This window comes from Mollisia scopiformis, assembly GCF_001500285.1.
Source record: "Mollisia scopiformis unplaced genomic scaffold LY89scaffold_3, whole genome shotgun sequence".
NCBI lineage: Eukaryota > Fungi > Ascomycota > Leotiomycetes > Helotiales > Mollisiaceae > Mollisia > Mollisia scopiformis.
This window is the reverse complement of record NW_017263583.1, coordinates 795,629-823,259: the sequence shown is the minus strand read 5'-3', so window position 1 is coordinate 823,259 and position 27,631 is coordinate 795,629. Positions and strand designations below refer to the sequence as shown.

The 27,631-nt window shown below is 48.0% G+C and overlaps 11 protein-coding genes across 11 annotated transcripts; 5 read left to right on the top strand and 6 right to left on the bottom strand.

Moving 5' to 3' along the window:
* The first annotated feature begins 21 nt into the window (after positions 1 to 21).
* Positions 22 to 1,901, top strand: LY89DRAFT_607199 (D-hydantoinase). The gene is made up of 3 exons (XM_018210448.1): positions 22 to 382; positions 434 to 492; positions 543 to 1,901. The coding sequence occupies exons 1-3, from the start codon at positions 189 to 191 to the stop codon at positions 1,763 to 1,765; spliced, it is 1,476 nt and encodes a 491-aa protein (XP_018076883.1). The 5' UTR covers positions 22 to 188; the 3' UTR covers positions 1,766 to 1,901.
* Positions 1,902 to 1,934: 33 nt separating this feature from the next.
* On the top strand, positions 1,935 to 4,333 carry LY89DRAFT_636654 (FAD/NAD(P)-binding domain-containing protein). The gene is made up of 2 exons (XM_018211494.1): positions 1,935 to 2,379; positions 2,436 to 4,333. The coding sequence occupies exons 1-2, from the start codon at positions 2,316 to 2,318 to the stop codon at positions 4,115 to 4,117; spliced, it is 1,746 nt and encodes a 581-aa protein (XP_018076882.1). The 5' UTR covers positions 1,935 to 2,315; the 3' UTR covers positions 4,118 to 4,333.
* Positions 4,334 to 4,672: 339 nt separating this feature from the next.
* Positions 4,673 to 6,924, top strand: LY89DRAFT_607194 (uncharacterized protein). The gene is made up of 2 exons (XM_018210447.1): positions 4,673 to 5,469; positions 5,518 to 6,924. The coding sequence occupies exons 1-2, from the start codon at positions 4,926 to 4,928 to the stop codon at positions 6,603 to 6,605; spliced, it is 1,632 nt and encodes a 543-aa protein (XP_018076881.1). The 5' UTR covers positions 4,673 to 4,925; the 3' UTR covers positions 6,606 to 6,924.
* Positions 6,925 to 7,203: 279 nt separating this feature from the next.
* Positions 7,204 to 8,464, bottom strand: LY89DRAFT_714310 (uncharacterized protein; the record flags this gene model as incomplete). The annotated part of the gene is made up of 4 exons (XM_018218120.1): positions 7,919 to 8,464; positions 7,485 to 7,861; positions 7,266 to 7,320; positions 7,204 to 7,213 (listed from the first exon to the last, which is right to left on the bottom strand). Coding segments are annotated over exons 1-4 (561 nt in total), but the record flags the coding sequence as incomplete, so codon positions are not given.
* Positions 8,465 to 8,850: 386 nt separating this feature from the next.
* LY89DRAFT_607191 (Ste20-like serine/threonine protein kinase-like protein) lies at positions 8,851 to 11,779 on the top strand. Its single transcript, XM_018210446.1, has 4 exons — positions 8,851 to 9,339; positions 9,390 to 9,420; positions 9,481 to 9,797; positions 9,847 to 11,779. The coding sequence occupies exons 1-4, from the start codon at positions 9,267 to 9,269 to the stop codon at positions 11,535 to 11,537; spliced, it is 2,112 nt and encodes a 703-aa protein (XP_018076879.1). The 5' UTR covers positions 8,851 to 9,266; the 3' UTR covers positions 11,538 to 11,779.
* Positions 11,780 to 13,871: 2,092 nt separating this feature from the next.
* Positions 13,872 to 15,612, top strand: LY89DRAFT_762789 (NAD(P)-binding protein; the record flags this gene model as incomplete). Its single annotated transcript, XM_018221581.1, has 3 exons — positions 13,872 to 14,073; positions 14,148 to 14,448; positions 14,562 to 15,612. The coding sequence occupies 3 exons, from the start codon at positions 13,872 to 13,874 to the stop codon at positions 15,196 to 15,198; spliced, it is 1,140 nt and encodes a 379-aa protein (XP_018076878.1). The 3' UTR covers positions 15,199 to 15,612.
* Positions 15,613 to 16,355: 743 nt separating this feature from the next.
* LY89DRAFT_680667 (F-actin capping protein, beta subunit) lies at positions 16,356 to 17,432 on the bottom strand. The gene is made up of 3 exons (XM_018214122.1): positions 17,353 to 17,432; positions 16,868 to 17,298; positions 16,356 to 16,811 (listed from the first exon to the last, which is right to left on the bottom strand). The coding sequence occupies exons 1-3, from the start codon at positions 17,382 to 17,384 to the stop codon at positions 16,420 to 16,422; spliced, it is 855 nt and encodes a 284-aa protein (XP_018076877.1). The 5' UTR covers positions 17,385 to 17,432; the 3' UTR covers positions 16,356 to 16,419.
* A 305-nt stretch (positions 17,433 to 17,737) lies between these two features.
* Positions 17,738 to 19,871, bottom strand: LY89DRAFT_680666 (MFS general substrate transporter). Its single transcript, XM_018214121.1, has 2 exons — positions 18,765 to 19,871; positions 17,738 to 18,494 (listed from the first exon to the last, which is right to left on the bottom strand). Exons 1-2 carry the CDS (start codon positions 19,698 to 19,700, stop codon positions 17,985 to 17,987), a joined length of 1,446 nt encoding a protein of 481 aa, XP_018076876.1. The 5' UTR covers positions 19,701 to 19,871; the 3' UTR covers positions 17,738 to 17,984.
* An 883-nt stretch (positions 19,872 to 20,754) lies between these two features.
* On the bottom strand, positions 20,755 to 21,977 carry LY89DRAFT_728654 (uncharacterized protein; the record flags this gene model as incomplete). The annotated part of the gene is made up of 4 exons (XM_018219285.1): positions 20,755 to 21,102; positions 21,155 to 21,406; positions 21,455 to 21,606; positions 21,659 to 21,977. The coding sequence occupies 4 exons, from the start codon at positions 21,975 to 21,977 to the stop codon at positions 20,755 to 20,757; spliced, it is 1,071 nt and encodes a 356-aa protein (XP_018076875.1).
* Positions 21,978 to 22,498: 521 nt separating this feature from the next.
* LY89DRAFT_680662 (uncharacterized protein) lies at positions 22,499 to 23,665 on the bottom strand. The gene is made up of 4 exons (XM_018214120.1): positions 23,646 to 23,665; positions 23,298 to 23,402; positions 23,212 to 23,242; positions 22,499 to 23,152 (listed from the first exon to the last, which is right to left on the bottom strand). Exons 2-4 carry the CDS (start codon positions 23,341 to 23,343, stop codon positions 22,843 to 22,845), a joined length of 387 nt encoding a protein of 128 aa, XP_018076874.1. The 5' UTR covers positions 23,344 to 23,402; positions 23,646 to 23,665; the 3' UTR covers positions 22,499 to 22,842.
* A 900-nt stretch (positions 23,666 to 24,565) lies between these two features.
* LY89DRAFT_728652 (uncharacterized protein) lies at positions 24,566 to 26,918 on the bottom strand (the record flags this gene model as incomplete). The annotated part of the gene is made up of 7 exons (XM_018219284.1): positions 24,566 to 24,970; positions 25,019 to 25,738; positions 25,788 to 26,371; positions 26,417 to 26,511; positions 26,571 to 26,596; positions 26,651 to 26,685; positions 26,819 to 26,918. 7 exons carry the CDS (start codon positions 26,916 to 26,918, stop codon positions 24,566 to 24,568), a joined length of 1,965 nt encoding a protein of 654 aa, XP_018076873.1.
* Positions 26,919 to 27,631: the final 713 nt, after the last annotated feature.

Below are 27,631 nucleotides of genomic sequence, written 5' to 3'. Positions count from 1 at the left end.
AACCTCCAGATTTGGTGGGTAGTCGGGAGATAAGGATTCTTTGGCTGGGAGAAAGCCGACAGCTAAGCAAAGGTGGGGCAGTATGTGTTCATGTTCTCCCTGTCGAGGGTTTTTTCGTGACAAGTATTTCTATTCTCTCTATATCAAAGGCAATCATTTCCAACTTTTGGCCAATCACGAGCAACGCAATGGCTGAGTATGACCTCTTGGTCCTGAACGGGCTGATGGTGACGGTGGATAAGATGGGAGAATTTGATATTGCAGTCAAGGATGGGAAGATTGCAAAGGTAGTCCAGAAAGGAGGTCTAGATGGCGCTCAGGCCAAGAAGATCATTAACGCTCAAGGAGGAATGGTCATGCCTGGCGGAGTCGATGCTCATGTGTGAGTTGATAGCAGTTGTCAATGTTCAGAATTTCATTAACACAAACCCAGACACTTACAAGAACCTGCATTATTCGGGAAAGGTGAAAGCGCTGATAGTTACGAGACCGGTAAGGTCTTAAACCTAGGAGAACACTCATACTGTACTGACCGGTTCCAGGAACGAGATCAGCGATTTGTGGAGGAACAACAACTCTGATCACATTCGCACCTCAACGGAAAAGCGAGCCTTCGCTGCTCTCTGCTCTGGCAGCAACACACCATCTAGCACGTGATAATTGCTACACGGATTACTCTTTTCACCTAATCTGTTCAAATGCCGGACCGAAAGCAATCTCAGAGTTTGCTGCACTCCGCGAAGAGGGGATATCATCGCTCAAAATATATATGACATACGAGGCTCTTCAACTCAAAGACTCCGAGATCTTGGACGTACTATTCGAAGCGAGAAAGCAGAAAATTGTCACCATGATCCACGCAGAAAACGGAGCTATCATTGATTGGACGATTAAGAAACTGGAAGAGAAGAAACTATTTGCGCCTAAGTACCACGTTACTAGCCATCCTCCAGTTGCAGAAATCGAGGCTACATATCGAGCCATTTCACTTAGTGGTTTCATCGATGTCCCCATTCTAATTGTTCATGTATCGTCTCCAGCTGCAGCACAACATATATCCGAGGCCCAACAGAAAGGCCTTCCAGTTTATGCTGAAACTTGTCCACAGTATCTTTTCCTTACCAGGAAAGATCTCGATAAGCCAGGTTTCGAAGGCGCGAAATGTGTTTGCTCGCCACCGCCAAGAGAGGGGGAACAGGATCACGAAGGTATTTGGAAAGGTCTAGAAGATGGAACTTTCACAGTACTTTCGTCTGATCACTGCCCGTTCTTGTACGAGGATACGAATATTGGCAAGAAGTCAGTTATCAGTGCTGAACATCCCAACGGTCACTTCAAATACATCCCCAATGGCTGTCCAGGGGTCGAGACACGGCTGTCCTTGGCACTTTCAGCTAATCGTCTGAAGCTTCAGAAGTTTGTTGAGGTTACTTCAACTAATGCTGCCAAGCTATATGGCTTGTACCCCCGAAAAGGAGCCTTGATCCCGGGAGAGAGTGACGCGGACTTGACGATCTGGTATCCGGAAAAGAACGATTTCCAATTGACGAATTCGATGTTGCATCATAATGTCGATTACACACCGTATGAAGGGAAGACTCTCAATCAATGGCCTAGATATACAGTCTTAAGAGGTGAAGTCATCTGGGCGAGGGACGAAGGAGGCTTGATTGCCAAAAAGGGTGTAGGCCAATTCTTGAAGCGTGACGTTAGCACTCTGGCTGGAAGTAGGAGTCACGGGGAATGGAGTGTTGAAGATTTCTAATTTTTGTCGATCAAATTGTATTAGAACAGAACAATCTTCAAGTGACAGGAAAGGAAGGAAATTGTGATCGAAGTGAGAAGCGAGAACCAAATGCGGCGTAGCTTCATATATTACCCCACCTCCTTTTGGATGACCGAATTGCCTCTTCTTAAATATCCCCAAAGCTTACCTTTAAAGAGCAGGTTCAACTCATTCGCCGACAATACAATATCTACCTTAAGGATGACCTGTTAAAGTCTTCAAGAGTGGGGTGGCCATCAAGCGGCTGGACCGACCGCCGCCGGGCGATAACGATTTTGTTATCGAAATCAGGTAAAAGAAATATATCTGAGAAGATGACGCCAATCAAGTTGCTTCTATAAAACTATTCTATTGTTCCTCTTCCCATGTTAAGTTCTTTATTTGTGACGTCTGATGTTACCATAGTGGCATGAGCGAGCCATTCAGGTTATCAGACTCCCACCCTTGTCAAACAAAAGTAACCACATACTCTTTCATTTAAGAGAGCTTCTCTTCCTTCTTCGCATCGCATGAGACTATCGACTGCATAATGGGAAGCTTAGAGAAAACAATTCGTCACCTGGACGTCCTTGTTGTCGGAGGTGGTCCGGTCGGTAAGCTATTCCGTTTCATTTTATCTCTTGTGAATGATATTAATTGTACTTTTTAGGACTCGTCACCGCTTTCCAACTCGCCAAATTCGGACACGCCTCATCAATAGCAATCATAGAGAAGCATCTAAAGAGTTCTCAAGACCAATATGGCCGCGCTATCACTCTCTATCCCCGATCCTCGGAAATGCTTGACCAGTTAGGTCTAGCAGAAGAGCTCGCTCAAGAATGCTTTGCTTGCCGGAGTACGGTCAGTTATGACAAGCATGGGCAGGAAGTTCAAGGGCGAGGATGGTACTTTATGGAGAATATGAAGGATACGCAGTGGGACTTTGCATTGGTTTTGAGACAGAAGTATCAAGAGGAAATATTTAGGCGAAGGTTGAGGGAACTGGGAGTGACTCTAGAGGCGCCAGTCGAATTGACTGATGTGAAGGTTGACGAAAGTATTGCCCAAGGCGGATACAAGATCACAGCAGCGACCAGAAATGGCGAGACCGGGATTGAAGAGACAATTCAGTGCAAGTATCTGATAGGGGCTGACGGTGGAAGGTCATTTGTGAGGAGAGTCTTGGACATCCCATTTGACGGAAGCACAACGGAGGACAAGTGGGTTCGGATCGATGGGATGATCGAGACAGATATGCCCAAAAACAGAACTTACGGGGCTATAGAATCTCCCACACATGGAAACGTGTTATGGGCAGCATTAGATCATGGAGCAACTAGAATCGGATTCGCATTTACAGCAGAACGCCAGAAAGGGTACACAGAATTCAACGAAGCTGCAGCAGTAGCGGAGGCAATTGCTTCAGTGAAACCATTCAAGCTAGAATTCAAGCAAGTGGATTGGTATACTGTCTATGCAGTCGGACAAAGAGTCGCGAGACACTTCTTCACCAAAGATTGCGTCTTCCTGGCTGGAGATGCATGCCACACCCATTCTTCAGGAGCTGCACAAGGAATGAACACAGGACTTCATGATGCTTGCAACCTCGGATGGAAACTTTCTTTGGTCCTCCGTGGTCTGGCTCCAGCTTCGCTTCTCGCAACATACGAAGGTGAACGATCACCGAATGTCCAGAAGCTCATCAATTACGACAAAGATATCTCGAGATTGATGACGATGCAATTACCCTTGGGATGGTCAGGAGATGCAAATGCCGATCCGAACGAGGTGCTTGGAGTAGTGATGGAGGAGGCTTCAACATTCACCTCAGGGCTTAGTATCGCGTTCGATCTTAATGGCGCCAATATTCAAGGCTCATTTGTACCTAGCACAGACCCTGCACCGGTATCTCCTGGTCAAAGAGGTCCCGATGTACAACTGTACAAGCCAGGCACTAACGAAGTTACGAGAATGCACCGAGAGACGCCAAACAACGCGAGATTCTTCGTTGTGGTATTCACCGGAGAGCCCGAGTATACCTCTTCCGCCTTGAATGAGCTGGCGCAAGCAGTTGAAGCATCAAAAATACTTTCAGATGCAAAATTACCTATCTCATGGCTTACTATTCCAGCAAAGAGCGGCCCTTCTGCTTTTGAGCTTCTGGGTATCATGCCTTTCGGGAAAGTCTTCTACGACTCGAAGAAGACAGCTCATGCCAGATATGGAGTGGACCTGCAGAAAGGAGGTATCTTCGTCTTAAGACCTGATGGATGGGTTGGTACTGCTACAGCGTTGAAAGTAGACGCTGTCGTAGAATTGGAAATGTACTTTAGAAAGCTGTTAATAATTTGAAACATTTGGCGGTTGAGCAGTAGCCGAAAGGATGAACGCGTAGGTTCTCAGTAGGCTAAGACTCTTTCACCCAGAATCGGTATTGAGTTCATATAGCACTGCATCGTCAGATGTGATGAGGGCAAAACAGAGTCAGGAATTGATGCTTTGCTCGAGCTAGAGGGAGCTTGAGAGGCCTCCTTCTTCTAAGCGATGGTTCAGGAGAAGAAATAGAAGGAACAGGTGAAGTGTCCTTCTCTTTGGAGATTATTGATCTAGAAAAGTGACCGAGACAATGACTGCAAAAACAGACTATTCTGGTTTCAGAACTCTTTCAAGCTCTCCAGCGAGGTATCTGGGGACAGAGGATTTCATCCATCCGCAGAATATATTTCCCGAGGTTGACTGACCAGTTCTTCAATACGCTAGAGCATGTTTCCAAGGGATAATAGCAGATTCACCTATCACAAACCAGGAATGATATGGCGGGAGTACTTGACATGGATTATACACGTGACCTCCTTATCGTTAGCGATTAGGTTTGCGAGCGGATTCACCCGCGTTTCTTTGGGGCGAAGTAGTTCCTCTTTCATGAAAAGTGTTCACCAATCTTCATAATTCTCATCTGGAAGCTGCTTGCACCTTCTGACAACTCCTTCAAGATCCACTGTCAGCGTGCGCACTTCTCTCTCTGACTCTAGTCACCTGCAGGCCCACGATCCCTAGGTCTACGTCAGTTTGGACCCCTCCATTTTGATTTCAATTCGACTCCGATCCGCCAGCAAAGGAACAACTCAGAACACGATCTTCTACTATCGCTCTGTCCACCATGGACGAGTCTATAGATGGCTTCATAGCCTTCACCGGCGCGAGCGCTGATGTTGCCAGAAGATACTTGGGCTTGACTGAAAACAATGCCGAACAGGCTATCCAGCTGTTCTTCGATTCTCCTGACCTTGCGACGGGCCTCAACAACGAAAGCCAGCCGCCAGCTCCCCCAATACCAACAGCCTCCCGACCAGAAATCTCAAACCCCGCGCGGCCATCCCGACAGCAGGTTGTCCTTGACGATTCAGACAATGACGATGACATGCAGCTGGATCATGAAGAAGAAGACGAGGACACATCAACAGCTGCAGCTATAAGCCGAGCAGCAGACTATGAAGATGATGAGGCTATGGCTCGGAGAATGCAGGAAGAACTCTATGCTGGTGGAGATGCCAGTGGAGGTTACGATGCAGATGGTGTAAGGGCACCCATAGGCCGTGTGACGGAAACCCTCGTTGATGCAGGTGGAGACTGGGGTCCTGACGATATGCATGCTGCAGTATTGCAGCAGATGAGAGCTAGACGAAATAACGGTACAGGATCAAGTATGGAATGTCATGCGCCATTGTTGGACTGGTACTAACATGTTGCAGGTCGCCCAGGACTATTCAACCAGAGACCCGTGCCTTCGATTTGGGACGCCTCAGCTGATCCTGAAGTCCGTAGGGAAGGTTTGGCCCTAGCTACTGGAGGAGCTTCCGAGGAATCATCGAAAGCAGCCAAACTCGCAGAGCTGTACAGGCCCCCTTTCGATCTCATGCATCAACTTTCGTGGGATGCAGCTCGGGACAAAGGCAAAGAGGACTTGAAGTGGATTCTTGTCAATATTCAAAGTCCTTCGGTCTTCTACTGCCAAGCGCTGAATCGAGATATCTGGAGATACGATGGCATCAAAGAGCTCGTGAGGGAAAACTTTATTTTCGTACAATACTCCAAGGACGATCCCCGAGGTCAATCCTACATCAACTACTATTTCCCGCTTAAGGACAGCGATGATGCCTACCCACATATTGCCATTGTTGACCCTCGAACTGGAGAGCAACTGAAGGTCTGGTCGGGCGTTCCTATACCTCAAGCAGGCGACTTCTTGATGCAGCTGGTTGAATTCCTTGACCGATACAGTTTAGACGTTACGAAGAAGAACCCAGTTGCTAGACGCAAACCGGAGAAAGCAAAATCACTCGACGTAAATAGACTAACCGAAGAGGAAATGCTCGATCTGGCCCTTCAAAACAGTCTTGCAAACAATGGAGCAAGTGGGCCCAAGGGGGAAGATCCAGATGAACTTACAAAGAGCTTCGGCGATGTCAGCAAGGGAAAAGGAAAGGAGATCGAGGAAGACGAGGCGATGGGTAATGCAGATGATGAAGGCGGGGCCTCTTTGACTTCACCATTCTCGCAGATTCTGTCTAACAACCCTCACACAGAGCCTGCCGCTGGCCCAGGGGTGACTCGCATTCAATTCCGACATCCCACAGGTCGGGTAGTGCGGAGATTCCGAGTCAACGACCCAGTACGCCGTATCTACGAGTGGTTGAAGGCTGAACCTCTGGAGGGGAAAGAAGGGGTCGTATTTGATCTCAAGAGCATGGGAGGCGACCTGATTGAGCACTTGGACGAGACGATTCAGACCGCTGAGCTTCCTAATGGCACCGTTATGGTGGAATTCATCGAAGATTAGAACTCGGCAATCACCCTATCACGGCAATCCTGGCGTTACGGAATGAGCGGCCCTTCGTCTGGGCTTACCAACTTTGATCACTTGCATTTGATCTGCGGGGTTTGAGATACTGTATATGGTGTGGAGGGCGTTGCTACTAGTTTTTTTCCTCTTTGAGGCCCCTATCATTGCATTTAGAAGGACGCATTCACGCCGAGCATAGAATGAATACAAGAAATTTGTGTCCAACAAGGTGGTTAGAGTAGCCTCCCGGGGGTTTCATGTGATTTTAATGATTTATTCATCGTACCTTTAAAGACAGCAGCGCAGTCATTGAACTATGAGTAATTCCTACAAATGTGCCCTTCCAATCATTGCCATTACAATAAACCATATCCAGACTCGCAGTGTCCAGAAAATTTGGCTCTAGCTGCCCCTCAGCTAAGATCACAATAACCCATTTCAATCGCTTTCTCGCATCAGGATCGTCAGATCGCAACAGCAGCCTAAGCAGATATTAATGATGTACGGAGCTCTCGAGGAAGAATGGACATACCCAAACATTGTCTACTGCGTATCCCCATTGACTCTTTTCCGCGGTAAACTTGGAAAGCGGCATATAATGAAATCTTTCCTGGAAGTTAGTCTAATGGGATTCATAGGTTGGTTGGATGGACTCACGACATGCATTGTATTTCAGTTCCATCATCGTGTAAAACATGCATCTCGAAATTTGCTGCATCTCGTTAACTTTCCCTAGTCTGAAGAAGGTAAGAGGTACTATATTCAGGCAAAGAAAAGGGGACCCGACTTTCAATGGAGAGCGAGGTTGAGGTAGCAATCTTCGATCTACCGACAAGAAGGAGAGTATATGTAACATAGCAAAGATTAGGTACATACGAGTGAAATCCCGACAATTCGACATGTACTCAAGAAGGTCCATACCCTCGAATGAAGGACCCACAGGCCAAGTCATAGATAGCGATGGCATCTTTGGAAGAAATTTATACTCATAAGCCACCCAAACAGTGCCAGGAGGAGCAGGATAATCTGTGATATGCGCGTGTGGAGGAGCTGTCTCCTTTGTAATAAAACATGAACAAGCACTACTAGCTCTCTCGTGGAAGTTGGCGACTCCAGTGCCGCAGAGGCCCAGAATAGGAGGGATACCTTTGGATTCGGTGTGGACTGCGGCTGTATAAGCGGCGCAAAAGCCTGTTTGGTGGTGTTTCAATGATGCCAATTTGTCTTGGAGACAAGAGAGAGTAGAGGTAGTACTATCGTTGTATAGGTTAGTGACTCTAGGTTGTTGGAATGCAAAAGGTAGGCCAAACCATGATGCTGCATATTCAACGACTTCCGGCTCCCAAAAGTCCTCGCGCCTGGCAGAGACAAAGTTTATGCTGTAGAAGAAGAGTAGAACCACCTTGAGGGAGTGCATTCTCAACACCATCGAGTGACATGAGATCGTAGCGTCCGAAATGTATCCAGTGTATGAACGAACAGGAGCAGAAGCGCTTCCTTATAGAACAAGTTCGAATCCTTGATAAAATATTAAGTCTCACATTCCATTCTCAGGTTGAGCTACTGAATATTACTTATTGATTCGAAAGCAAGGGATGGAAGTTATCCCTTCGAGGGTGTATGTATCCTTCCACACTCCATTTCATGTCTACCAAGGCTTTTTGATAAATCATAAAGGGAACGTGTCATGAACTTTAACGGGGCGTGAAAGAAAGGCAAGGCAAGGCATGCCAGCAACTTGATCTGATGTGGGCTGGAGATCGAGGTTCCGTTGAGTAAGGCGTGAGTATCATCGAAGGAGGAAAGTAAGTCCAGCTCCGAGAGGAGGCATTATTAGACTCAGTATCCAATTCGAGTGAGGCTTGTATACTAGAGTGCGCTGTGCATGCATCTTCATGGACGATGCGGCTCTAATATTTGTAACAGCTAGATCGTGGAAGAGCTCAATTGTTCGTGATATCCAAGATGATTGGCCAGCAGGAAATTGTTGATCTCATCCTCATTACCTATTGCTTCGCCGCAAGGGAATCGAGAAGGTCCTTCTTTGACTTACGAATGGATATCATCCACCCGATTGAAGATTGAAGATCTAGGTACATCATCCCCGAATGCACTTCAATCTGCCCTGACTTTGCTGCGTGCCGTATTGCCCTATCGCGCCTGCCTTCCCCGGATTTTTGAAACAGGGACCTGAAATTCCACATTCCCAAACCAAGTCTCCCAGCAACCGCCTTGTGAAATTGCGACTTCGATTTCGCTGGAGCGTTGTGTCTTAAGAAGCGATCTCCGTCTCTGAGCAATTTTCAATTTCTCATTGCTCGTTGTTGTTCGTCACGTTGTGGTGCATTTCGCGCTCTGCTAATCTTGAAGCTTGAATTGACTCGCCTCGACCCCACCATCACCGCGTTAACGAACAGCGCGCTTTCGACAAGGGATAGAAACTCAGCTACACTGTCAGCCATAACCATAACACTCGCACATTCACGCCTTCGCGCTCGTTTTGCTCATTTTTCATGCCTTCGCGTCTCGATCTGACCTCTGCATTGCCTTTCCTACCAGCAAAATCTGCGGCAGCAACCTGGTCAACACGTCGATATTCCAGTAGACTCTTTCGTTCTTCGCAACCAGCTGTTCTCCTGAAGGCCAACGCAGTATACAATGGCCAGCGGTGGAGGAGAAACAAGCGGCCATGTCGACCCCGAGACACTGTATACCAAGCAGAACTGCATAGGTATTTTCTTTCTACCCGTTTTGTTTATTACCAACGCTTATTGGTCACAGGTGGTGGAAGCTTTGGGAAGGTGTACAAAGGGTATGATTCTCAGTTCCAGTCTGCAACAGTATTTGGTCCAGCCCAGCTAACGAAGGGTAGGGTGGACAAGCGCACCGGTCAAGCAGTGGCAATCAAGGTCATCGATGTCGAGAATGCGGAAGATGAGGTAGAGGACATTGTCCAGGAAATCGCCATCCTGTCCGAATTACACTCGCCATATGTGACACAATACTATGGATCATATCTGAAAGGCTCGGACCTATGGATCATCATGGAATTTTGTTCTGGTGGGAGTTGTGGTGACCTGATGAAGCCTGGCTTGATTGGGGAAGAGTATATTTCCATCATTATACGAGAACTCTTGCTGGGCCTGGACTACCTACATTCTGACAAAAAGTTACACCGAGATATCAAGGGTAAGGGAATCTGTCATTTTACAAAGGCTCGGAGTTAACATCTTCACAGCTGCCAATATCTTGCTGGGGTCCAATGGCCAAGTCAAGCTGGCAGATTTCGGTGTTTCGGGGCAACTTTCGGCAACAATGACGAAGAAGAACACCTTTGTCGGTACTCCTTTTTGGATGGCGCCTGAGGTCATCAAGCAATCTGGGTACGATCACAAAGCAGATATCTGGTCGTTAGGAATTACAGCTCTTGAGTTGGCCAACGGCGAGCCTCCTTATTCGGATATCCATCCCATGAAAGTTTTATTTCTGATTCCAAAAAATGCACCGCCCGAGCTGGAAGGTAACTTTTCAAAAGCTTTCAAAGAATTCGTTGAATTATGCCTTCAAAAGGACCCCCGGAAACGACCCTCTGCCAGAGATCTTCTGAAGCATCCCTTCGTAAGAAGGGCAAAGAAAACATCCTATCTGACGGAACTGATTGAGCGTTATGAAAGATGGGCTGTCCATCACAAAGGCGGTGATGATGATTCGGATGAGGAACGAGACGAAGCTCCACGAGCTGCACCTGCTAATAATGATCTTTGGGATTTTGGCACTGTACGACCTGTGGTCGGCAGGAACGTCGCCAGGGCTGGTTTGAACGCCATGGGGGAGTCTGCAACAAATGCCAGATCATCTAGATCTTCGGAAAGTGGAGACGACTATGCAGAACGACCACGAAGCCTGTCACCTACGAAGATGAAGGATTCTGGATATGTTTCTAACGCCGACACAATCAAAGCTATGAATCCCCAAATCTCAGAACAGCGACAAGTATCACCGCAAAGACGACCTGTTCCGCAAATGCCACCATCCTCGCCTTCAAAGGTACCCCTTCCTCCATCGCCCGAGAAGTATAGGACGACTGCACCAGACACTCCCAGAGCCAACCAGCAGCCGTTCTTATCCCAGCAGAACACCGATTCGCCAGATTATGACCGTAGCTTACAGGAACAACTCCAGAGAGACATGGGCTTCTTGAACATAGCATCAACACCTTCTCCACAAACCCCTACTAGATTAGCATTAGCTCCATCTCCGCTACCACCACAACTTGCTCAGAATCCAGAACTTGGTCGACCTTCGGCTCAACAATCACTCCCAAAGCTGGGCCCTATTAAATTGCCTGAGATACCTCCCTTTCGCGGACATGGTCAGCCTCTACAAAGGGTTACGAACCAATCAGCTCCTAGCTTATCGAAGCAGCAAACTCCACCACCTCCAATACATCAATCACTTACCTCCCAAAATATTAACCCGAGGCAGCTGGGACAGCAACCATTGCCAGCTCTGCCATCAAAGCTACGAGACAACACCCCCTCTCGTGAAAGTCTCTCATCTGAGTCTTCTCGAGCCCCGACCTCTATGCCCTCGCCAGCACCGTCGAGTCCTACGGGCGATCTTGACGCACTTAATGATGTGATATTTCCTGCCTTGGAAGAAGCTTTGAAGCGCAGACAATATCGACTGCAACAGGCTTTTCGCGGTACAGGAACTACGCCAAAACAACAAAGAGCACAAGCAGCTCACGAGAAACTGCGGAAATTGGTGTACAAATTAGCGCACGTTTGCAAAGAAATCGATCACTGGGACAAGGAAGAACCCGTGGGCATGGGCAAAGATGTTGATGTCTTCCTTGAAGGTCTTTTGGAGGAGATCTTGGTGCGAGTCGAGCCTGCTGACGATGAGGAGGCGGATGAGAGGAGGTGAGATACCTTCAATGACGGGTGACGAGGAACGATGGGATCGGGTCATGCATGTTACGAGGATGATTCACGGACGGCGTTAGTCCATTGAACCTTTCGTGCTGGGAATGTATGGTAAAGGTGTTTAGATGGTTGGTCTTGGGTTTCATGGTACGGATTGGACTGGAAGTGTAAATACGCTAAAACAAAAGGCTTCGAGGCATGTTTTATTTCCTCTAGACATTGTTCAACAACTTACGTGCATGCATATGATGCATAGATCCCCTTTCTCCCTCTCTCTCTCCCCCTCTCTCTCCCTCTCTCATGTATATGCCATTTTGGGCTGTCTATATAACAAAAGTTGCCGTGTTACTCGTTCCTCAAGTCCATCGAGTGGGTTATTTTTCGTTGATGTAGGTGGGTTGAACGAGGATGTTTTAAATTACGATTTGGGCAAAAAATGGAATAGGATTGGAAGGAAAGATTTAGGGTCCCGTAGGCTCCTAGCTAAGTTCTTCGTTCGGGGTCAATCTTTCGTCGTTACCATTCATTCCTTCGTGCAATTTACTGATTTTGGGAGAATGCAAACACAGTGTTCATCACAGATCCAAGCTCTCCTACTCAACTCTCACCTACGCAATTTCAGGGTCATCATACTCCATATCTGGTCGTGCAGAAGAATAATGCAGGCCTATAATATCAAGATCCAGTCTCTATCTCACGAAAAATCCGTGACGAAAATAACAGCTGAGTGGGGGTCAATCGTCTCGTCTCAATCTCGAAAACAGGCTGATCAGACGCAGAATTGTTTCAGAAGCATCCGAAGCACGGAAAGGATAAAGCGTGCATATGACTTGCATACATATGCAAGAGGAGGCCCAGCCGAGAATTCAGGCCACAATAATATGTTCCGGGGCTTGCAAGTCAATGTTGAAGTCATCGGATCCTTGAAATTGGAGTGAGAAAGGGAAGGACGCAAGATGGTTCCTGCATATTGGTCCGTCAAGCCGAGATGACGCTTGCGAGCTCCTACGCTGGTTAGGCAGGTGTAGGCAAGGCACTTGGAGATGACTGCCAGTTTGGGTTTCTACTGCAGACAAGTGAACAGAAGATGTATGGATGGAGATGAAGCTTTGCAAACGAGGGACGGGTGTTACATAGAGTAGGTCGCTTGTTGAATTCGCCCCCCTTTTCTCTCACTTCTATTCTCGAACGGAGATTAATCCGCCGAAATCGTCTGGTTTTTGTTTGCCTGACACAACAACGATTCCAGTGTAGAGCGCTAACATCCTGTCAGTGTACGGGCAGCAGGGAGTGGATGCGGGTGTTTCCCTCACTGCAGCTAAGCAGAAAAAACCCCCACCTGCAAGGCCAAAAAAAGCTTCTAGAAGGCTGTTCTACTCGGCAAGTTGGATCCCCTGAATATCAGATATCAATTATCACCAAAATGACTCGTAACACGTAGATGAGCAATAATTGCCCTCGGTCTCAAACACTGTGACCTAATTGCTCACGAGCAATCTTGGTTGAAGTTCTTCAGCGCCTCCCATTCTGCGGCCTCCTGCTACTCTCGTTTCTGCAGCATAGGCTTTTTGCTTCCGGGGCGCCGGGCGTGTGCAGAGGGAGGCTGCTGAACTTTGCTCGATGCAGGCTGCACGTCGTTGTTTTGAGCTTCACCCAGGAAGGGTAAAGATGCCCCATCGGCTATCGTGAGCAGCAAAGAAAAAACCTGCAGCTATTCGGAGAGAATCTCGACTGTCATGGAGAGACATGTGGTGGCGAGATGTCTCTGAGATGGGGTCCAAGTTCGCCTTCCTGTTGGTGTTTAGTGCTGTGATGATTTGCTGGTGCCGGGAGCGTCTCCCGCGGCCACGGCTTGCTTGTTGGATCACATCTCTACGATAGGTAAGGTGATGGTGATGGAGGGGGCCGGCCTGAGATGGAGGAGCCATGCCAAGCATGGATGACCCCTTTTCACTTTTTCGAGGACGTAAATTTACGGTAGGTATGAGCAGTCTTCGGTTGCAGCTCGAAGCAAAGCCCTTCTTCTGACCCCTACCCTACCACTGACCAGGAGGCCCGTGAGACTCGTTACTTATTAAATATCGATTTGAATGTGCAACAAAGTTCCTCGCCGCAGTGCTGCATTTGACTCAGAACTCCGCAATTCTTGTGCATGTCCCTTGTTACTTTCCTTGAGATCCTAGGACTGATCATCCTCCATTTTCTAAATATCTAGACTTGGATCTCCCCCACTGGACACGACCCACCGAGCACGGCAGATTCGATAAGCTGAGCAGCTTCGACCCTCACTGCTCTCCCTCCACTCCTTTTTGTTTTCACCAGCACGAAACGCGCGATGGCCGAGAAGCCCGCAGTCCTCATCATTGGCGGTCTGGGTTACATTGGACGGAATCTCGCGCTGCACATTCACAAGAACAATTTGGCTTCTGAAGTCCGGATCGTGGATAAGGTATTACCGCAACTGGCATGGCTCGCACCAGAATTCGAGGAGGCATGCTCGCAGGACAAGTTCATGCAAGCAGATGCAAGTAAAGAGCGTATGTCCTTCTCTATGCCCCCAAGACGCTGCTGGTGCCCATTGAGTTCACTATCTGACATTACCTCTCTACAGAATCTCTGCCCCGCATCTTTGACCGTCCTAACGGCAAGCAATGGGACTATGTTTTCAACTGTGGCGGCGAGACGAGATATTCACAAGAAGATGAGGTCTACAAAGTGCGCTCGCTGGCACTGAGTGTTGCTGTAGGAAAGGAGGCTGCCAAACGGGGCGTGAAGGCATTCGTGGAGCTCAGTACTGGCATGGTGTATAAACCAGACTCTCAACCAAGCAAGGAAGGAGACAAGTTGAAGCCGTGGAGCAAGATTGCCGTGTTCAAGCTGCAGGCAGAGGAGCAACTGGCCAAGATTGATGGGTATGTGTTTCCATCCGAAGCCTCAACTTGTGTAACATCTTGATAAATGAGACGAAAAGTGGATCGTCCACTTTCGTCTCATCTTTATGGTGAGCAGGCTGACCGGCATACAGGCTGAATCTTATAATTGTCCGACTGGCCCATGTCTACGGCGACTATGCATCTCAATTTGTCTCTACCGCTCTTTGTCTTGCCCGGGTCTATCAACATTTGCACGAAGAGATGAAGTGGCTATGGACGAAAGACTTGAGAGTAAACACCGTCCATATCACCGATGTGGCTCGAGGGCTGTGGGCTGTTGCAGACTGGTACGCGGTCCAGCATCAACGCAACTGGGATGCCAAATCCATGGGCAAGATACCTATTTTTAACATGGTTGACAAAGGGCAAACGTCCCAAGGCACCATGGCTGAGATCATTGGCCAATTGTTTGGTATTCAGACCGGCTTCCAAGGACAACTTATCAGTACTTTCGCCAGGCTGAACATGGACAGTGTGGTCGATGACGTGAACGATGAGGTTCTTGGACCATGGGCAGAGTTACTTGAAGACGCAGGAATTACCCGTCCTGGACCCTTGACACCGTTCATGGAGAAAGAACTGCTAAAAGATACTGATTTGAGCATGGATGGTGCTCGACTAGAAAAGGTGGTGGGCTTCGTATACGAGAAGCCTGCGATATCCAAAGAGCTTGTACAAGCCATGATCGACAGCTACACTAGGATCGGATGGTGGCCAGTGGCAAAATGAAATTGGACTATATCTACCCTCCAGATTTTAGAGACCGATGATGTATGAAAGAAAAAAAGACGAGACGACGGCCATGCAGCATTTGAAGGCGCAACACACAAAAGAAAACCAACCCCATCAAGCAATCCGCACAAGATACGATTAACGATGACGAGGCTACGAAATGAGGACAGATTGATACCTTTTCGAGTCGTGTTTCTAATTTCATGTTTTCCTCGATTGCGGATATCCACGTTTACCACTTTTCTTTTCCTTTTATTCTGCATTGCGAGGATGGCACGAATTTTCTACGCTGGCTCTAGCCTGCCTTTGTATACATGATAGTTTTTTCATATTGTATTAATAGGAATATCACGGCCGATGTCACTCATGTATGTATGACTTTCTAATATAGTACAGCTACTTACTATAACCGTCATCATTATTTACCTATGAAAGATGAGAGCGAGAACTCGAAGCCAGGAACTCGAACACTTGTCTAAGACATTCCCGTCTCGAAATGTGAAAAATCTTTCGAAAGCAAGGAAACATCCCGATCGCCAGCCATAACGGGAAGGCATGCATGTTCCTTGCAGGATTCCAGGTATCAGCCGCATTGTGCCAAGCCTTGCATACATTGTTCAGTAATCGTTTGGCTATCTCTTCGTTGAAAAAGGAAGTTTGGATGCGAATTCCAAATCTTGAGAGACATGCATGTTTAGTAGATCGGGAAAAGCTGCTGTGCGGGAGACGAGGGAAAGACATGAACCGTTTTGGGGAATGTGAATTTCGCGACCTAGATAGAGGATAGAGCGCCTGGGGGAGAGAGACAGGTTCGCTTCGGGTTGCAATCTGTGTACAGTAGATAGCCAGAATTTCCGTTGCTATTCTAGAAGACGAATGTTCGACGATGCTTACCACATTCTCCTATCATTATGTCTGGTTCGATGTCCGAACGTTAGAGTGAGGCTAAATTCTCAATTGAAGCCTGTGATTGGAAGTGGGTGAAGAGGAAGCTTCACCTATGCTAAGACACTAATCTTGAAGTATTTGTCAAGGCCTGAGGAGTGAGAGCAGGACTCTGCTTTCTTCTCAATCTGCCAACGTGGTGAATTTATTTCATGGCGAAAGGCACGTACTTTTAGATTCGGTCAGAGAGCAAAAGGGAACCAAGTATTAGGTGCGCTAGTCCCGAACGTTGACTTCCAATTTTGATTGCGTATAGAGTTTGCACTTCTAATACTACCGCTTCATCGAGTTAATCATCTCCTGGTGAGTCGCCTTATCTCTATTCGCCTCCGTCAACGGGGCAATACTTCTCAAATCACCAACGACATCCTTTGCCTTGCCAAAATACACTTCCTGCAACAGGTTCCTCATCTTGAGCTCCATGTCCTCTACCAACTTGCCGATGTTGGCAATGTGTGAGATATCGTCGTCAACTGGTAGATCACTCTCAATTTGTCGAGTCATGTTTCCGCTCAAGTCCATCTCGCCCAGAGCATCGTTGCCGGTTGATAGATGCAGGATGACGGTACTGGTCAACTTGTAATGTGCAGTACGAGCCCGATCAACGGCCTCGAAGACATGGATCGAGTCCCAAGTTCCTTGACTCTTTCCCGCTGGCGTAGCAACTGCCCATCATAATCAGTCCCTTCATCTCATCCGACTTCATAACAGCACGACTCACCTTTTTTCAACAAAACAACGCCAGCAAACCCATCATCCAAATTCCAGAAATAAACACTACTGACACCACCCTCGTAATATAACTCTCTGTAAACATCAAAAGCTTCATTAGCCCTGACCTCCATCTTCCGCACCCGCTCACTAGGCACAGCACCCTCTCCCGCCCCTTCGTTGTTCCCCTGATCGTCTACGCCGCCGACTCCACTGCCTCCAAGCGGGGTCTCGAACTCGCCGGACCAGGGAGACCGGTAGCTGTCGCCATCACGGTTGTAGTCGCAGAGGAGATAATCACGGCCAGTCCTTCGGCATCGCGCGATTGTAAGAGGTTGATCGACGGACGAGAGGAGGTCTTCTGTGAGTGAGGGGACGAGAGATATGAGGGAGTTGAGGTGCTCGGAGGTGTGTTTTGGGTCGAGACGGCGGAGGAGATCGCTGGATGTTTATTTTAGTAGGAGGCTTGGATTTTGTAAAGTAACGGGATCTTACAGCGCACTGTCAAATTGGTCGACGTCTGCCATTTTGGATGCTGGAGAGGGGACTTAGAAATGAGGACGGAGCTTGACGTGGAGGGGTTGAGTTTGAGGCTGGATGAGGTGGCGCAAGCGAATGCCCCACATTTCGAGGGACATCTTCAGCCTGGTCAATGTTTACCTTCTTGTCCTACAATTGCGTTGTATAATCGTTCGACGACGCCTCCAACTGGACTGTTGATAACAAGTGCCATTTAGGGGACTATTGTCCCTAATAACAATAGCATTACGCGTCTCACCAACTTGCGAAAGAGGGTTCAAAGACATTGCGAGACACAAGGCTGATGAACATGTGAATTGATGGGCAGGTCAGCTACACTCTCTGCGAGCAACTCGCGCATGAACTTTTATTCATCGTACAATATTCTGTTACTTGACATCTGCTATGTTTATTGCATATGGAATACGTCCTCCAATCCTTGGGCCCCGACGTGCATGTGATTGGTAACATTTTCACCGGCTCTTCGATTCGTCTAGTACGTTGCTCCAGACCTTTCATCAATATGGTAGGAAAACATTCGAAGAGATCACTCTTCAATCTTCGAACATGAACCACTTTCCAAAGTTCGAATGTTCTAGAGATGACTGCTATACAATTACCCATAATTTCCAACCCATCTTCGATATCCTTGCTCCAACCATGAACCCAACACCCAGTGTCATTGCTGCTCCAGAATACATCTGAGTATACAGATAATCTCCCCCATCAGCAGTAATCAATACTCCAGCAAGAGGCTGCCCAACCAACAGCGCTAGACCACATATCGAGAAAACCATACCCATCCTGACTCCCATCTTCGACAAATCGGTCGTCAAACTGCCTAGCGAAGGCGGAAACATGCCCTGCCCGGCTGCCATTATAAAGCCATAGAAGATATCAAAAACCAGAATTCCTTGATAGTCTTCTACTGCTGCCCAGCAGAATAGGATTAAAGCCGCCATCAAGGTGAGCGGGATCATGAGGTTTAGTGGTCCGAATCGATAGGCGAGCAATGCTGGGATGACGCGACCTGCTATGCCTATGCCGTTGATCAAGAGCAGTAGGGAAGAGGCATTTTTGCTGGAAATACCGATAATATCTCTTCCGAAGGATCCAAGCTAGAGAAGTTAGCATCTTTCCTCTCTGCTTGTTTGGTGACGCAGGATGTTGCCCCTTCGCTTAAGAGGAAATCGCCCCCCTGGACTCGCTTATTGATTTATTCAACGAGGGCCTCCTCATACTCAGTCTTCAGCTTAAGGTCTGAACAGACAAAAAGATGGACATCACTAACTCTCGACAGACTAAGCCTTAGGCTTTAATCCTCTCTTGTAAAGTCAAAATATCCAAGATACTAGCCAACGACCAAACTGCAAGGAAATGAGGCTCACATAAAAAACCGGGACCCACATCCCTAAGAAAGTGACAAACATTCCTGCCGCAAACAAACAATACGTCAACTCCGTAAACGCCACCCACTCCACCAACGGCGCCTTCTCCTTCGTCAAATTCCTCGGCTTCAATATCAGATTCGCAGGAACCATACTCGCCATCACAATAAACCCACAAGTCCTTATCGCCCACCCAAACCCCACCGACGGGATCATATTCTGGAGAATAGCCGCAAAAACCAATCCGCCCACCGAATTTCCGATAGCACAAATAGCCAGAGCGAGACTCCGTTGCTTGGAGAAATACGTCCCAACAACAGACATTGCAGGACAGAAGACCAGCCCTCCTCCCAAGCCAATGCAAACGCCGTGCGAGAGCATCAGTTGCCAATACGTCGTCGCGACGGACGTTGAGAAGAAGCCGAGGAGCTGGAGACAGGTCCCTACAGCGAACGTTTGGTGGAAATATCCCGCGTCAGTTAGGCGTCCTGAGAAAGTCCCCATGGCCATCATGAGACATGCTGATATGGAGCCGATCCAGGAGGTTGAGGACGAAGGGAGATTTAGGGCTGAGACGTAATGTGTTTGCAGGACTCCGTAGGCTTGGACCCAGCCGAAGGTTGTGAAGAGTGCCATGTGGCAGAGGAAGACAGTGACCCAGGCGCGAACCCCTCCATCTGGTGGCGGAGAGGTATCGATTGGCTTTCCGACATTGGATCGCTGGAGTAGACGATGAAACACACGCTTTATTCCACGCCTAGAAATTATTTCTCCTGTTTCAAACGAACTAGCATCTTGAATCTCGTCGGAGAGAGGTATTGTGGCCCCAGACTCTAGTGGTATACCAATGGTTTTCTCGGTAAGCCCCTTTTCGACATCGGACGAAAAGCCGACTTTCGTCTCCTCTTGGCTTGGAACTATCGCCGTGTTCTGCATTGTCCTCCCATTACTTCAATCACGGATTATATATTAGGAGAGGAAAGTATAAGGAATTTTAAGGACCAGGAATTGGGAACAGAGAAAATCCCACCTTTGCCCAGTGAGTGGGGCAATTATGGATCTCTTTTGAACAGTATCATCAGAAAAACAGTATTAAGCCGCAAAAAGGCCACGGTGAGTGAAGAGTCTAAGATATACAATCTTAGCTGTATGCCCCTCATCGGAGCTCGACCGACAGCTTAGGGCCTTTATCGGAGTAGGTTGCATTGACCGGTGGGATTTATACTGCTTTGAGAAGTTCCCTATTGGCTCATGCTCTTACCAACGTCGAACGTGGACGGGTAAGTGTGCCGAACCTTAAGCTAGACAGCGAAGTCAGCCACAATCGCAATTGTAACAAAGTTAATCTTCGAAGGTGCTCCACTAGGAGAGTCAGGCCTCGAGACGAGTGGCTTTACCAACTCGGTGCGGGAACATGGCTTCTAATCTTTATTTCGTCCATAAGGTCATTCACACGCCTAATGCTGCTGTCTTCCTTCGTTTTATGTTACAGACCTAGCATCTCTGCATCTTCGGAGTGGGGTATAGAAACAGAGTGCCTCCAGCGCCTCGCAAACGAAGGGTCACTTCGGCGCTTAATCGTCCCTTGCTTGTAGTCCAACCATCTCTTCTCCAGAAATTGATCTCCCTCTTCTCAAACCTCCATGATAAGCAGTAAAGACGAAGCGCAAGTCGAAATGAACTATATGCAAGGAACAAAAGGGACTTGTTTTCGAAATTCAAATAGCGCTGCCTGCCGAAAGAACACACCTGTAACGCCAAGCGCAAAGTCGCAGAACTTTAACCCAATGGAACGAATCCCTTAACCACTTAATCGTTCATGCGCAAATGATGGTTGTCGAGTGTCCAACCGCTCGCTTACTCTGCAAGTGTGAATCTGTCTTTGTAGTTAAAGTGTATGTGTGCAAAGAACCACTGTCGTCAACTATAGGCTTGAGACGGACATGAAACAACCAATACGCATGATCGTTTTAGTCCGAAATATCCAAGATCATTGGAGAAGCTCCTCACACTCTGGACAAGCAATTCTCTCCTCCCATGTCTTTGGATCCGCATTTGGTCGCAAATCCGTAATCACAGCAACTGGAGGTTCGTCATTCTCTTCTCGTATTGTTGCCTTGAAGGCGTTCTTATAAGGAGGGTTCTTGCTCTTCTTTCCGTTTATTTTTGCAACTCCGTTGGTCCCGTCATTCGAGTTATGCTTCTTGTACACCTTCGTTAGGATATCGTCGAGTAAGTGGTCATCATGCAGCCAGATTTTGCAGGTTGGGTTATCGCAGATGTACATTGTGACCTCCGGGTTGAAATAGCCTTTGCATGTGCAATGTTGCCGTAATTTCTGTAATGCTTTAGCTCAACCCCTTTACCAAGAGATACCAAGTTTAACTTACCGAAAGTGCCTGAGTTTCTCGACAGAAGGTCTGACGCCAGTATAGCTTGTGTTGCAAGTTGTCATCTTCCTCCAGCCAATGGTGTACTTCTGCCTTGCCAGCAAAAGAGAGAACATCTAGGACATCCATATAATTTGATGCTATGAGTTCGTGGCTCCCATGGTATCTCCTCTTACCAGATTCCTTGCCCAGTTGGTCCGAAGCCTTGACTGACGGTGGTGGTAACTCCTCTGGCCAATACAGCCATGCCACCTAGATAATCAGCACCAAGCACTCTGCAAGTATGGACCTTTTACTTACCAGCGCGTACACATGTTGCGCATTCTTTGCCCTTACTTGCAGAATCCTCGCTACCCAAAAGTCTTTCGGTCTACCCTCTGTATCTTTGTCTTTCGGCGTATCCTCTCCCCGTACGAAGACAAACTGATTATTCTTGTAAACCTCGCCTTGTACTAGACTTCTCATCAGCTCTTATCTTATTTATAAAAATCCATATCAACTCACTGATGAAATTGTTGTATTTTTTCATCTGCTCCCACTCATTCGTCGGGGTGACAGTGTAGTATTGGTCCAGCTCTCCCTCTTTGCTTGCGCCCTTTGCAACAAATGGGCTCACTTGGAAGTCGGCCGCATCCATCAGTTCCTTCTGCCTATCTGTCTGAATCTTCTCGCTATCCATAATAGGATACTCGACTTTAAATGGTACCTTAGCACTGGTGTCCGCAGGTGTAGCAGAGCGCGAAGCTGGCGTCGCAGAGCTCTTTGCACGCTTTGCCAACTGTTCCTCAGATTGGAGGCCTGCAAGACCATGCTTTGGAGCCATGGCCGTGGTTCCGGCTGCAAGGTGTCTACTCTAACTACGTCTACTCGTCGATTCCAGATATGAGCAGCGCGCTGCAGATCGAGGTGATTGTCACAGCGAAAACAATGCGATGCTGTGTGCGAAAGCTTGACAGCTGCCGGCCAAAGGGCTCGATCTATCGGTTGACGGTCGCAAACTCGAGGATATACTCGATGACTGCCAGAGGGGGCTCCTTTCGTCAAGTAGGCCTTGAGTTGGGGGCGCAAGTGTCGCCAGGAGTCGGTCCCTAGATGGAGACGTCCAGAGATCGGAATTTGCGCGACTGGATAAAAGAACTGCAGGAAGGTTGTGGAAGAAAAGAGGTTGGTGATGGACGCGCCAGAGACTGAACCTTGTCAAATCGCGAAGTATCACGCTACCTATTATCCCTGTAGGAGCGAGGCCTTGCCTCACTGGATTGAACAAACACCGACCGCCGCTCTCTGATATTTATATAGATTACAATTCGATTTTCTCCTTCACTACTGACTGTGATGGGAATATATGTCTCCGATTTACTCACGAACTTGTCCATTTCTGCTTGTTGCCATGAAGGTACAAATTACGATTGGCCCCGCTCAAGCGGACAGGTAGCCTTGAGTACTACTCGAGCTCGAAGTACTGAAGTATCTATGTGGCGCTGCACAAGGGAAGGCGAATCATGACATGCGGGGTACTGCTGAAGATCATCGTGTTCATTCAAGTCTGCGAAGAAGTTTCGTGTATGAAACAGTGGTATCAAGAATCCTCCAAACTCCCCCAATCATTTCTCCCTGGCATTATTCATCCCGAATTCCACCCATTACCACCATAGCGAAAGCCATCGTCGCGAACTCGCCATCAGAATCTATGCCTTCTCCTCCTTGGCAGCCTTCTTCTTGAACAGCTTGTTCTTCAGCTTGTCTGCAAGGCCTTCTGGGTGCTTGGTGACTGGCTCGGCGGTGTGGACATTGCCCTCGCCACCTCGTCCGGTGTGGTAGACCTCGTTCTCTTGACTTGGACGGAGAGCAGTCTCTGGGATCGCAATGTCGTCCTTGCGTTGGGTTGCCTTCAAGCCGGGCGAACCGATGTTTGCTGCTCCTCCTCGACCAGTGCTGAAGGCGCCATCGCCATGGTCACCGACAATGCCTTCGCGGACGATCTCACCATCACCATAGCTGCATATTCGTCAGTGCATATTCACTGGATCTGTAGAACGAAGAGTAGGAAGGCATACGGGGTAGCATCCTCGCTGATGTTACCAGCACCTGTTGGACATATCAGCACTTGGCAAAAGTGAATCTTCCCGGGTTGGCTGCATACCTCCACGGCCGTGGCTGACCTCAGTACTCTTTCTGACTTCGCTCATGATTGCTCGACTTTGGTTGTCTTGACGGTTCTTGACTGGATTGGAGGTGATCCGGAGATCTATGTAGAAGATGAAAAGTCAGAGAGTTGGTAGGTGAAAAGTTTGCAAGGCAGGATGATGTGCAATTGGAAGGGAAGGTTTTTGCGGGAGATCATGAGCACAAGAAAAGCTTGGCTTGGCCTGATTGTCTCTTGCCTTCTTGAACTCTTCAGCCGGCCCCGTAATCGGAAGCGATTGACTGCGGGATAGTCCATAGCCTCGAGGCCATCTCAATCCATGATTGGCGGTGGGGAGGTACTCACACTGTGATAGATTGGGGGGTTGCAGTTGCAATTTGTCACAGACTCACGCAAAGAGGAAAAAGGAAACCAAAGGCAGCTACTGTAGGTAGGTGGTGTAACTAGAGACACGTGCAGGATTGAGATCTTGGCAAAGATAGGTACTGTACAGTCGAGTATATGAGTAACCTACCGGTGAATGATGTGATCGTGGAGGGTTGAAAGGAATATTCGCCTATGACGCCATGTTTTCCATCGCTCCCGCACGTCAGGTACGCGGAACAGATAAAACAACCGCTGCACGGTGTTTGGTAAGATTGGACTCTAGAGCTTCTTGATTAGCTGAAGCCGACGCCATCCAATCCAAGGCTCCTTATCTCTTTCTTTTTCTCGCCTCTATCTTTAGATTTGGCTGCTGCTACTTCCCACTATTTTTGAGATGTAATATAATTCAAAAGATCCACCAAATCAGATCTGGGCAAGCAGGAACGACAATGCGTTTCGTTGCAAGTCGCAAGATCCATCCACGTTTTCGTAGCGTAATCAATTGTTATCATCTTATAAACCTCGCCGAGCTTAGCAAGATCAGCCTCTCGCCTCCAAGCCCATTGCTTTGTCGTTGGGTCTCACATTCTCTTCTTCTGCATGGACGATACAAATCTCTATTGGAGTATTATTGATATGGAGCAGCTTCTGAAATGCAGATGTGAAGAAGATCATAAAGCACTGAGCACACTAGGCGACTGAAGTTGCAGCATAACTTCATTCGAATAGATACATGGAAACAAAGCAAATCCGTCAAAATTATACCACTGACTTCTCACCCGGATATCTGCAAATCCCCGGAGGTATAATGCGCCTTGCAATGCTCAAGCGTCCTGCACCAGGTCTGTTGTTCTTTCTGTTGGACGCCAATTCTGTTTCCCACATACTCACCTCCCAGCTTAGATTATGAATATATTCCCACTCCTCTGCACTTCTTCTGTCCAGTCCACTGAATTAGGATTTTTCAATTCCATCGTCGCGAGGCGCTGCTTTTCGTACAACCTCTCAAGCACTCGCCTTGCACGGTCCGTGCTGCCTCTATAATCCTGCGTCTCGATAGCTAGAAGTAGATCTAATACCATCTGTTTCTCCGTCTGGTCTTTCGATGTAAATCCTGCGATGAAGAGAGGGAGCATTACAGTGCGGACTTGATCTCTCTTCTCGGAGAGAACTACAGCGACTGCTTCTATGATCTCCCTTGCAACAGTGAATATTTGATCGTAAGCAGGCATAGGATTGTTGGATTGGTTGGGGAACATGCTGGTATGGGCGTAGAGTATACAGGTTCGGTATAAGAGAAAGATCTAGACAAAATCAATACGCGCTGATTTCCGTTATTCATCTTGACTTACCTGCTGGATGCAGTAGAAAACTCTTGGGCTCGTCGGTTCTGATTTTGTCGGCAGTCTCCACAAGCCCGGAAACTGCATTATCCAAGTAGAATACGACTGATTGATCAGGTTGAGTAAATTCTGTACACGCCCTCTTCTTGTATTTGTAGACTCGGAGTCGGCCATACCTGGAGCCGAAATTTGTCTTTGTGTTGACTCTACTCTCATGACTCGTGCTTCTTGGGCTACGCGAAACAACAGTAGATGGATCTCTTTGTAAATCTTCCTTAGCAAAGGAAGATATAGCTGTTCTTGAGATGAAACCGGTATGTCAGATGCTAAACATCGTTCGGGAGGGGGAACCAAGTTCTCTTTTATCAGTGTTTCAGTGAAAACTCCACTGCCACCCATGCTCAACAGTGAGTAGATATCGATAACTGCAATACACCAGACCAGAAATTCGTAGGGCTCCGCACCATTCGCTTGACGCCTAAGTCTGATGATCCGCAGCAGCTGATCGTTGTGGTGCTGAGCCATGCTTGCATCGCCGTGGAGAGCTGCTGCAATCTCATAGAGGAGTAAGAGGAAGTGTGTGAAGAACGCGCCATCGGAATACGAGTCTTGGGATGACTGTACGATACTTTGAAGAGCTGGGATAACTTGCTGATAATGCTCTAGAGCATCTGCCGTGTGAACTCCACTCACTGTAAGTTGCGCCAATGCTGTGATGGCATGGAAAACCTGGTATTCTTAGCAGGAACACATAATTACGCCAGTGACAGCAACGAACCGGCGGATGTGTCCTAGCTTCTTTTTCAAATACATCCTCTTCTCCATCATCAAGTTCTCGTCTGAAGAGCTTTGGTGATATAATTCTGCGGTAATGCTCTAGCAGGATAGCGTCTCTCCTTTCATGGCGTTCAGAGCTGATCGAAGAAGCCATTCCATGAAGGTCGCTGGAATGGCGTCGAGGTGAATGTCGAGTAAGGGAGTGAGATGGCGAAGAAGGACGAGCAACTGATATGTAAGAACTTTGGAGAGATGCTCTACGAGGCACATCCTCAAAGCTTCTCAATATCACAACATTGGGATCGTGTCCATCTCTCGGACCTCTTTGTGGCACATCATAGCCCACCTCACTTCGATGATTGCTGGACTGAAGGAGGCCCCGTCTGCTCCCTACCATTGACGTGCCCCCATCTCTATATTCCGGCAATGACTCAAAGCTCTCTTGGTTGGCAATGACATGGTATGTGCCAGGTTGATACAGTTCCGCTTTCTTCTCTCGTTCTTCATCGGTCGTTAACAATTGGAATGGCGGCAATAGGTCTTCTGCGGATCGTATGTATGCGGTTGATGTGTGGCTAGGAGGGTCTGCAGAGTCAGTAGACGTCTGACAAGCATCGTGAACGTACCTACTTGCCCAGACGGTGTTTCCAATCACAGAGACATCTTGCATTCGTTCCACGATTCTAGGCGTGTCGTCTCTGAACGAGAGCCGAGGATTGTAGTCACTAGGGTTGATTTGATTCAGCGCGATATTCAGAAAGCAAATATATCGGATATGAGATACCATTCATGACCTAGACGTACACATTGCTGAATGGTTGTTAGCACTGTGCTTGCTTCGCAGGAACGAGGAGTTTGACATACACCACAGGCTGGCCTGGCTTCGTCACATTTCACTTCTAATTATGCAGATTTAGTAATAGTCTCCACAGGACGAAGAGAAAGAGAGAGAAAGTAGAGACACCGACTTCGTGTTCTGCAGGTCCTACATTTCTTCGTCAGTGAACACCAGTCTTGGCGAAGGTTGCTTACCAGCATCCACTCCTAGATCTCGGAGGCAGTCTGTTCCTCCGGGACTCAGACGGAACATCGCCCAAACCAGTCTGAGACCCCAAGGACGGCCCGTCGTCATTTCTTGGTGCAATAGCAGGAAGTCGAGTTGGCGGTCCTCTTGAGGATTCGGACCGTCGACCCTGCATCTGCAAAACAGTGTGTTGACAATGAGTACATTCGAAGGAGTCTTCAGTAAGGGCAACTTCAACATATGTCAGCAAATTTCCACGACTGAATCCGTACAGCTTGATGGGAGCATGGTGGATATGTCTTTGTTGGACACGAGAACCGAGTGGCTGGATTAGGACACTTTAAGTGATCTTGTGTAGGTCCAGATTTTGAGTTTATCTGTCAAAAGCCATGAGCAGGACCGACAAAGTTTGAAGTTCGAGCCTCACAGTGAAAAGCTACCCTCGGTACTGTCCGAACACCTATTAGCACATTGCTAGTCTAAGTTCGAGTGCTATGCTACGGTGCTACCTAGACCGTCAAAACGCGATGCTCAAATCCACCGATCGATGTCAGGCTGAGCTACGTGACCCCTCGGCGTAGAATTCTTCTTGGAACCCCTGTTCACAACAACACGAAGGCGTGAGCATAAAGACGGACCAAGTGGTTCTCCTACAGGGACGTTCGGGTGAATTGGGCCCTAGGCCCATCACTTGGATAACACGTCGGCACATACCACTTATGCTGTTTCAACAGTATCAGAGACTGCAAGCTGGCAGCCCTTATGAGGTCGCTCAGATCACCGTGGTGCTTTGGGCTGTTGGGATGCATCCAGCGACTGAC

Coding starts and splice junctions, on each gene's coding strand:
- LY89DRAFT_607199 (XM_018210448.1), top strand. CDS start 189: ATGGCTGAGTATGACCTCTTGGTCCTGAACGGGCTGATGGTGACGGTG. Junction 383..433: donor GGCGGAGTCGATGCTCATGT/GTGAGTTGATAG, acceptor ACACAAACCCAG/ACACTTACAAGAACCTGCAT. Junction 493..542: donor CGCTGATAGTTACGAGACCG/GTAAGGTCTTAA, acceptor GACCGGTTCCAG/GAACGAGATCAGCGATTTGT.
- LY89DRAFT_636654 (XM_018211494.1), top strand. CDS start 2,316: ATGGGAAGCTTAGAGAAAACAATTCGTCACCTGGACGTCCTTGTTGTC. Junction 2,380..2,435: donor TGTCGGAGGTGGTCCGGTCG/GTAAGCTATTCC, acceptor TGTACTTTTTAG/GACTCGTCACCGCTTTCCAA.
- LY89DRAFT_607194 (XM_018210447.1), top strand. CDS start 4,926: ATGGACGAGTCTATAGATGGCTTCATAGCCTTCACCGGCGCGAGCGCT. Junction 5,470..5,517: donor AAATAACGGTACAGGATCAA/GTATGGAATGTC, acceptor AACATGTTGCAG/GTCGCCCAGGACTATTCAAC.
- LY89DRAFT_607191 (XM_018210446.1), top strand. CDS start 9,267: ATGGCCAGCGGTGGAGGAGAAACAAGCGGCCATGTCGACCCCGAGACA. Junction 9,421..9,480: donor TTTGGGAAGGTGTACAAAGG/GTATGATTCTCA, acceptor AACGAAGGGTAG/GGTGGACAAGCGCACCGGTC. Junction 9,798..9,846: donor GTTACACCGAGATATCAAGG/GTAAGGGAATCT, acceptor ACATCTTCACAG/CTGCCAATATCTTGCTGGGG.
- LY89DRAFT_680667 (XM_018214122.1), bottom strand. CDS start 17,384: ATGGCAGACGTCGACCAATTTGACAGTGCGCT. Junction 17,299..17,352: donor GACCAATTTGACAGTGCGCT/GTAAGATCCCGT, acceptor ATAAACATCCAG/CGATCTCCTCCGCCGTCTCG. Junction 16,812..16,867: donor CGTTGTTTTGTTGAAAAAAG/GTGAGTCGTGCT, acceptor TATGATGGGCAG/TTGCTACGCCAGCGGGAAAG.
- LY89DRAFT_680666 (XM_018214121.1), bottom strand. CDS start 19,700: ATGCAGAACACGGCGATAGTTCCAAGCCAAGAGGAGACGAAAGTCGGC. Junction 18,495..18,764: donor TGTGGGTCCCGGTTTTTTAT/GTGAGCCTCATT, acceptor TAACTTCTCTAG/CTTGGATCCTTCGGAAGAGA.
- LY89DRAFT_680662 (XM_018214120.1), bottom strand. CDS start 23,343: ATGAGCGAAGTCAGAAAGAGTACTGAGGTCAGCCACGGCCGTGGAG. Junction 23,243..23,297: donor GGTCAGCCACGGCCGTGGAG/GTATGCAGCCAA, acceptor TATGTCCAACAG/GTGCTGGTAACATCAGCGAG. Junction 23,153..23,211: donor ATCAGCGAGGATGCTACCCC/GTATGCCTTCCT, acceptor ACGAATATGCAG/CTATGGTGATGGTGAGATCG.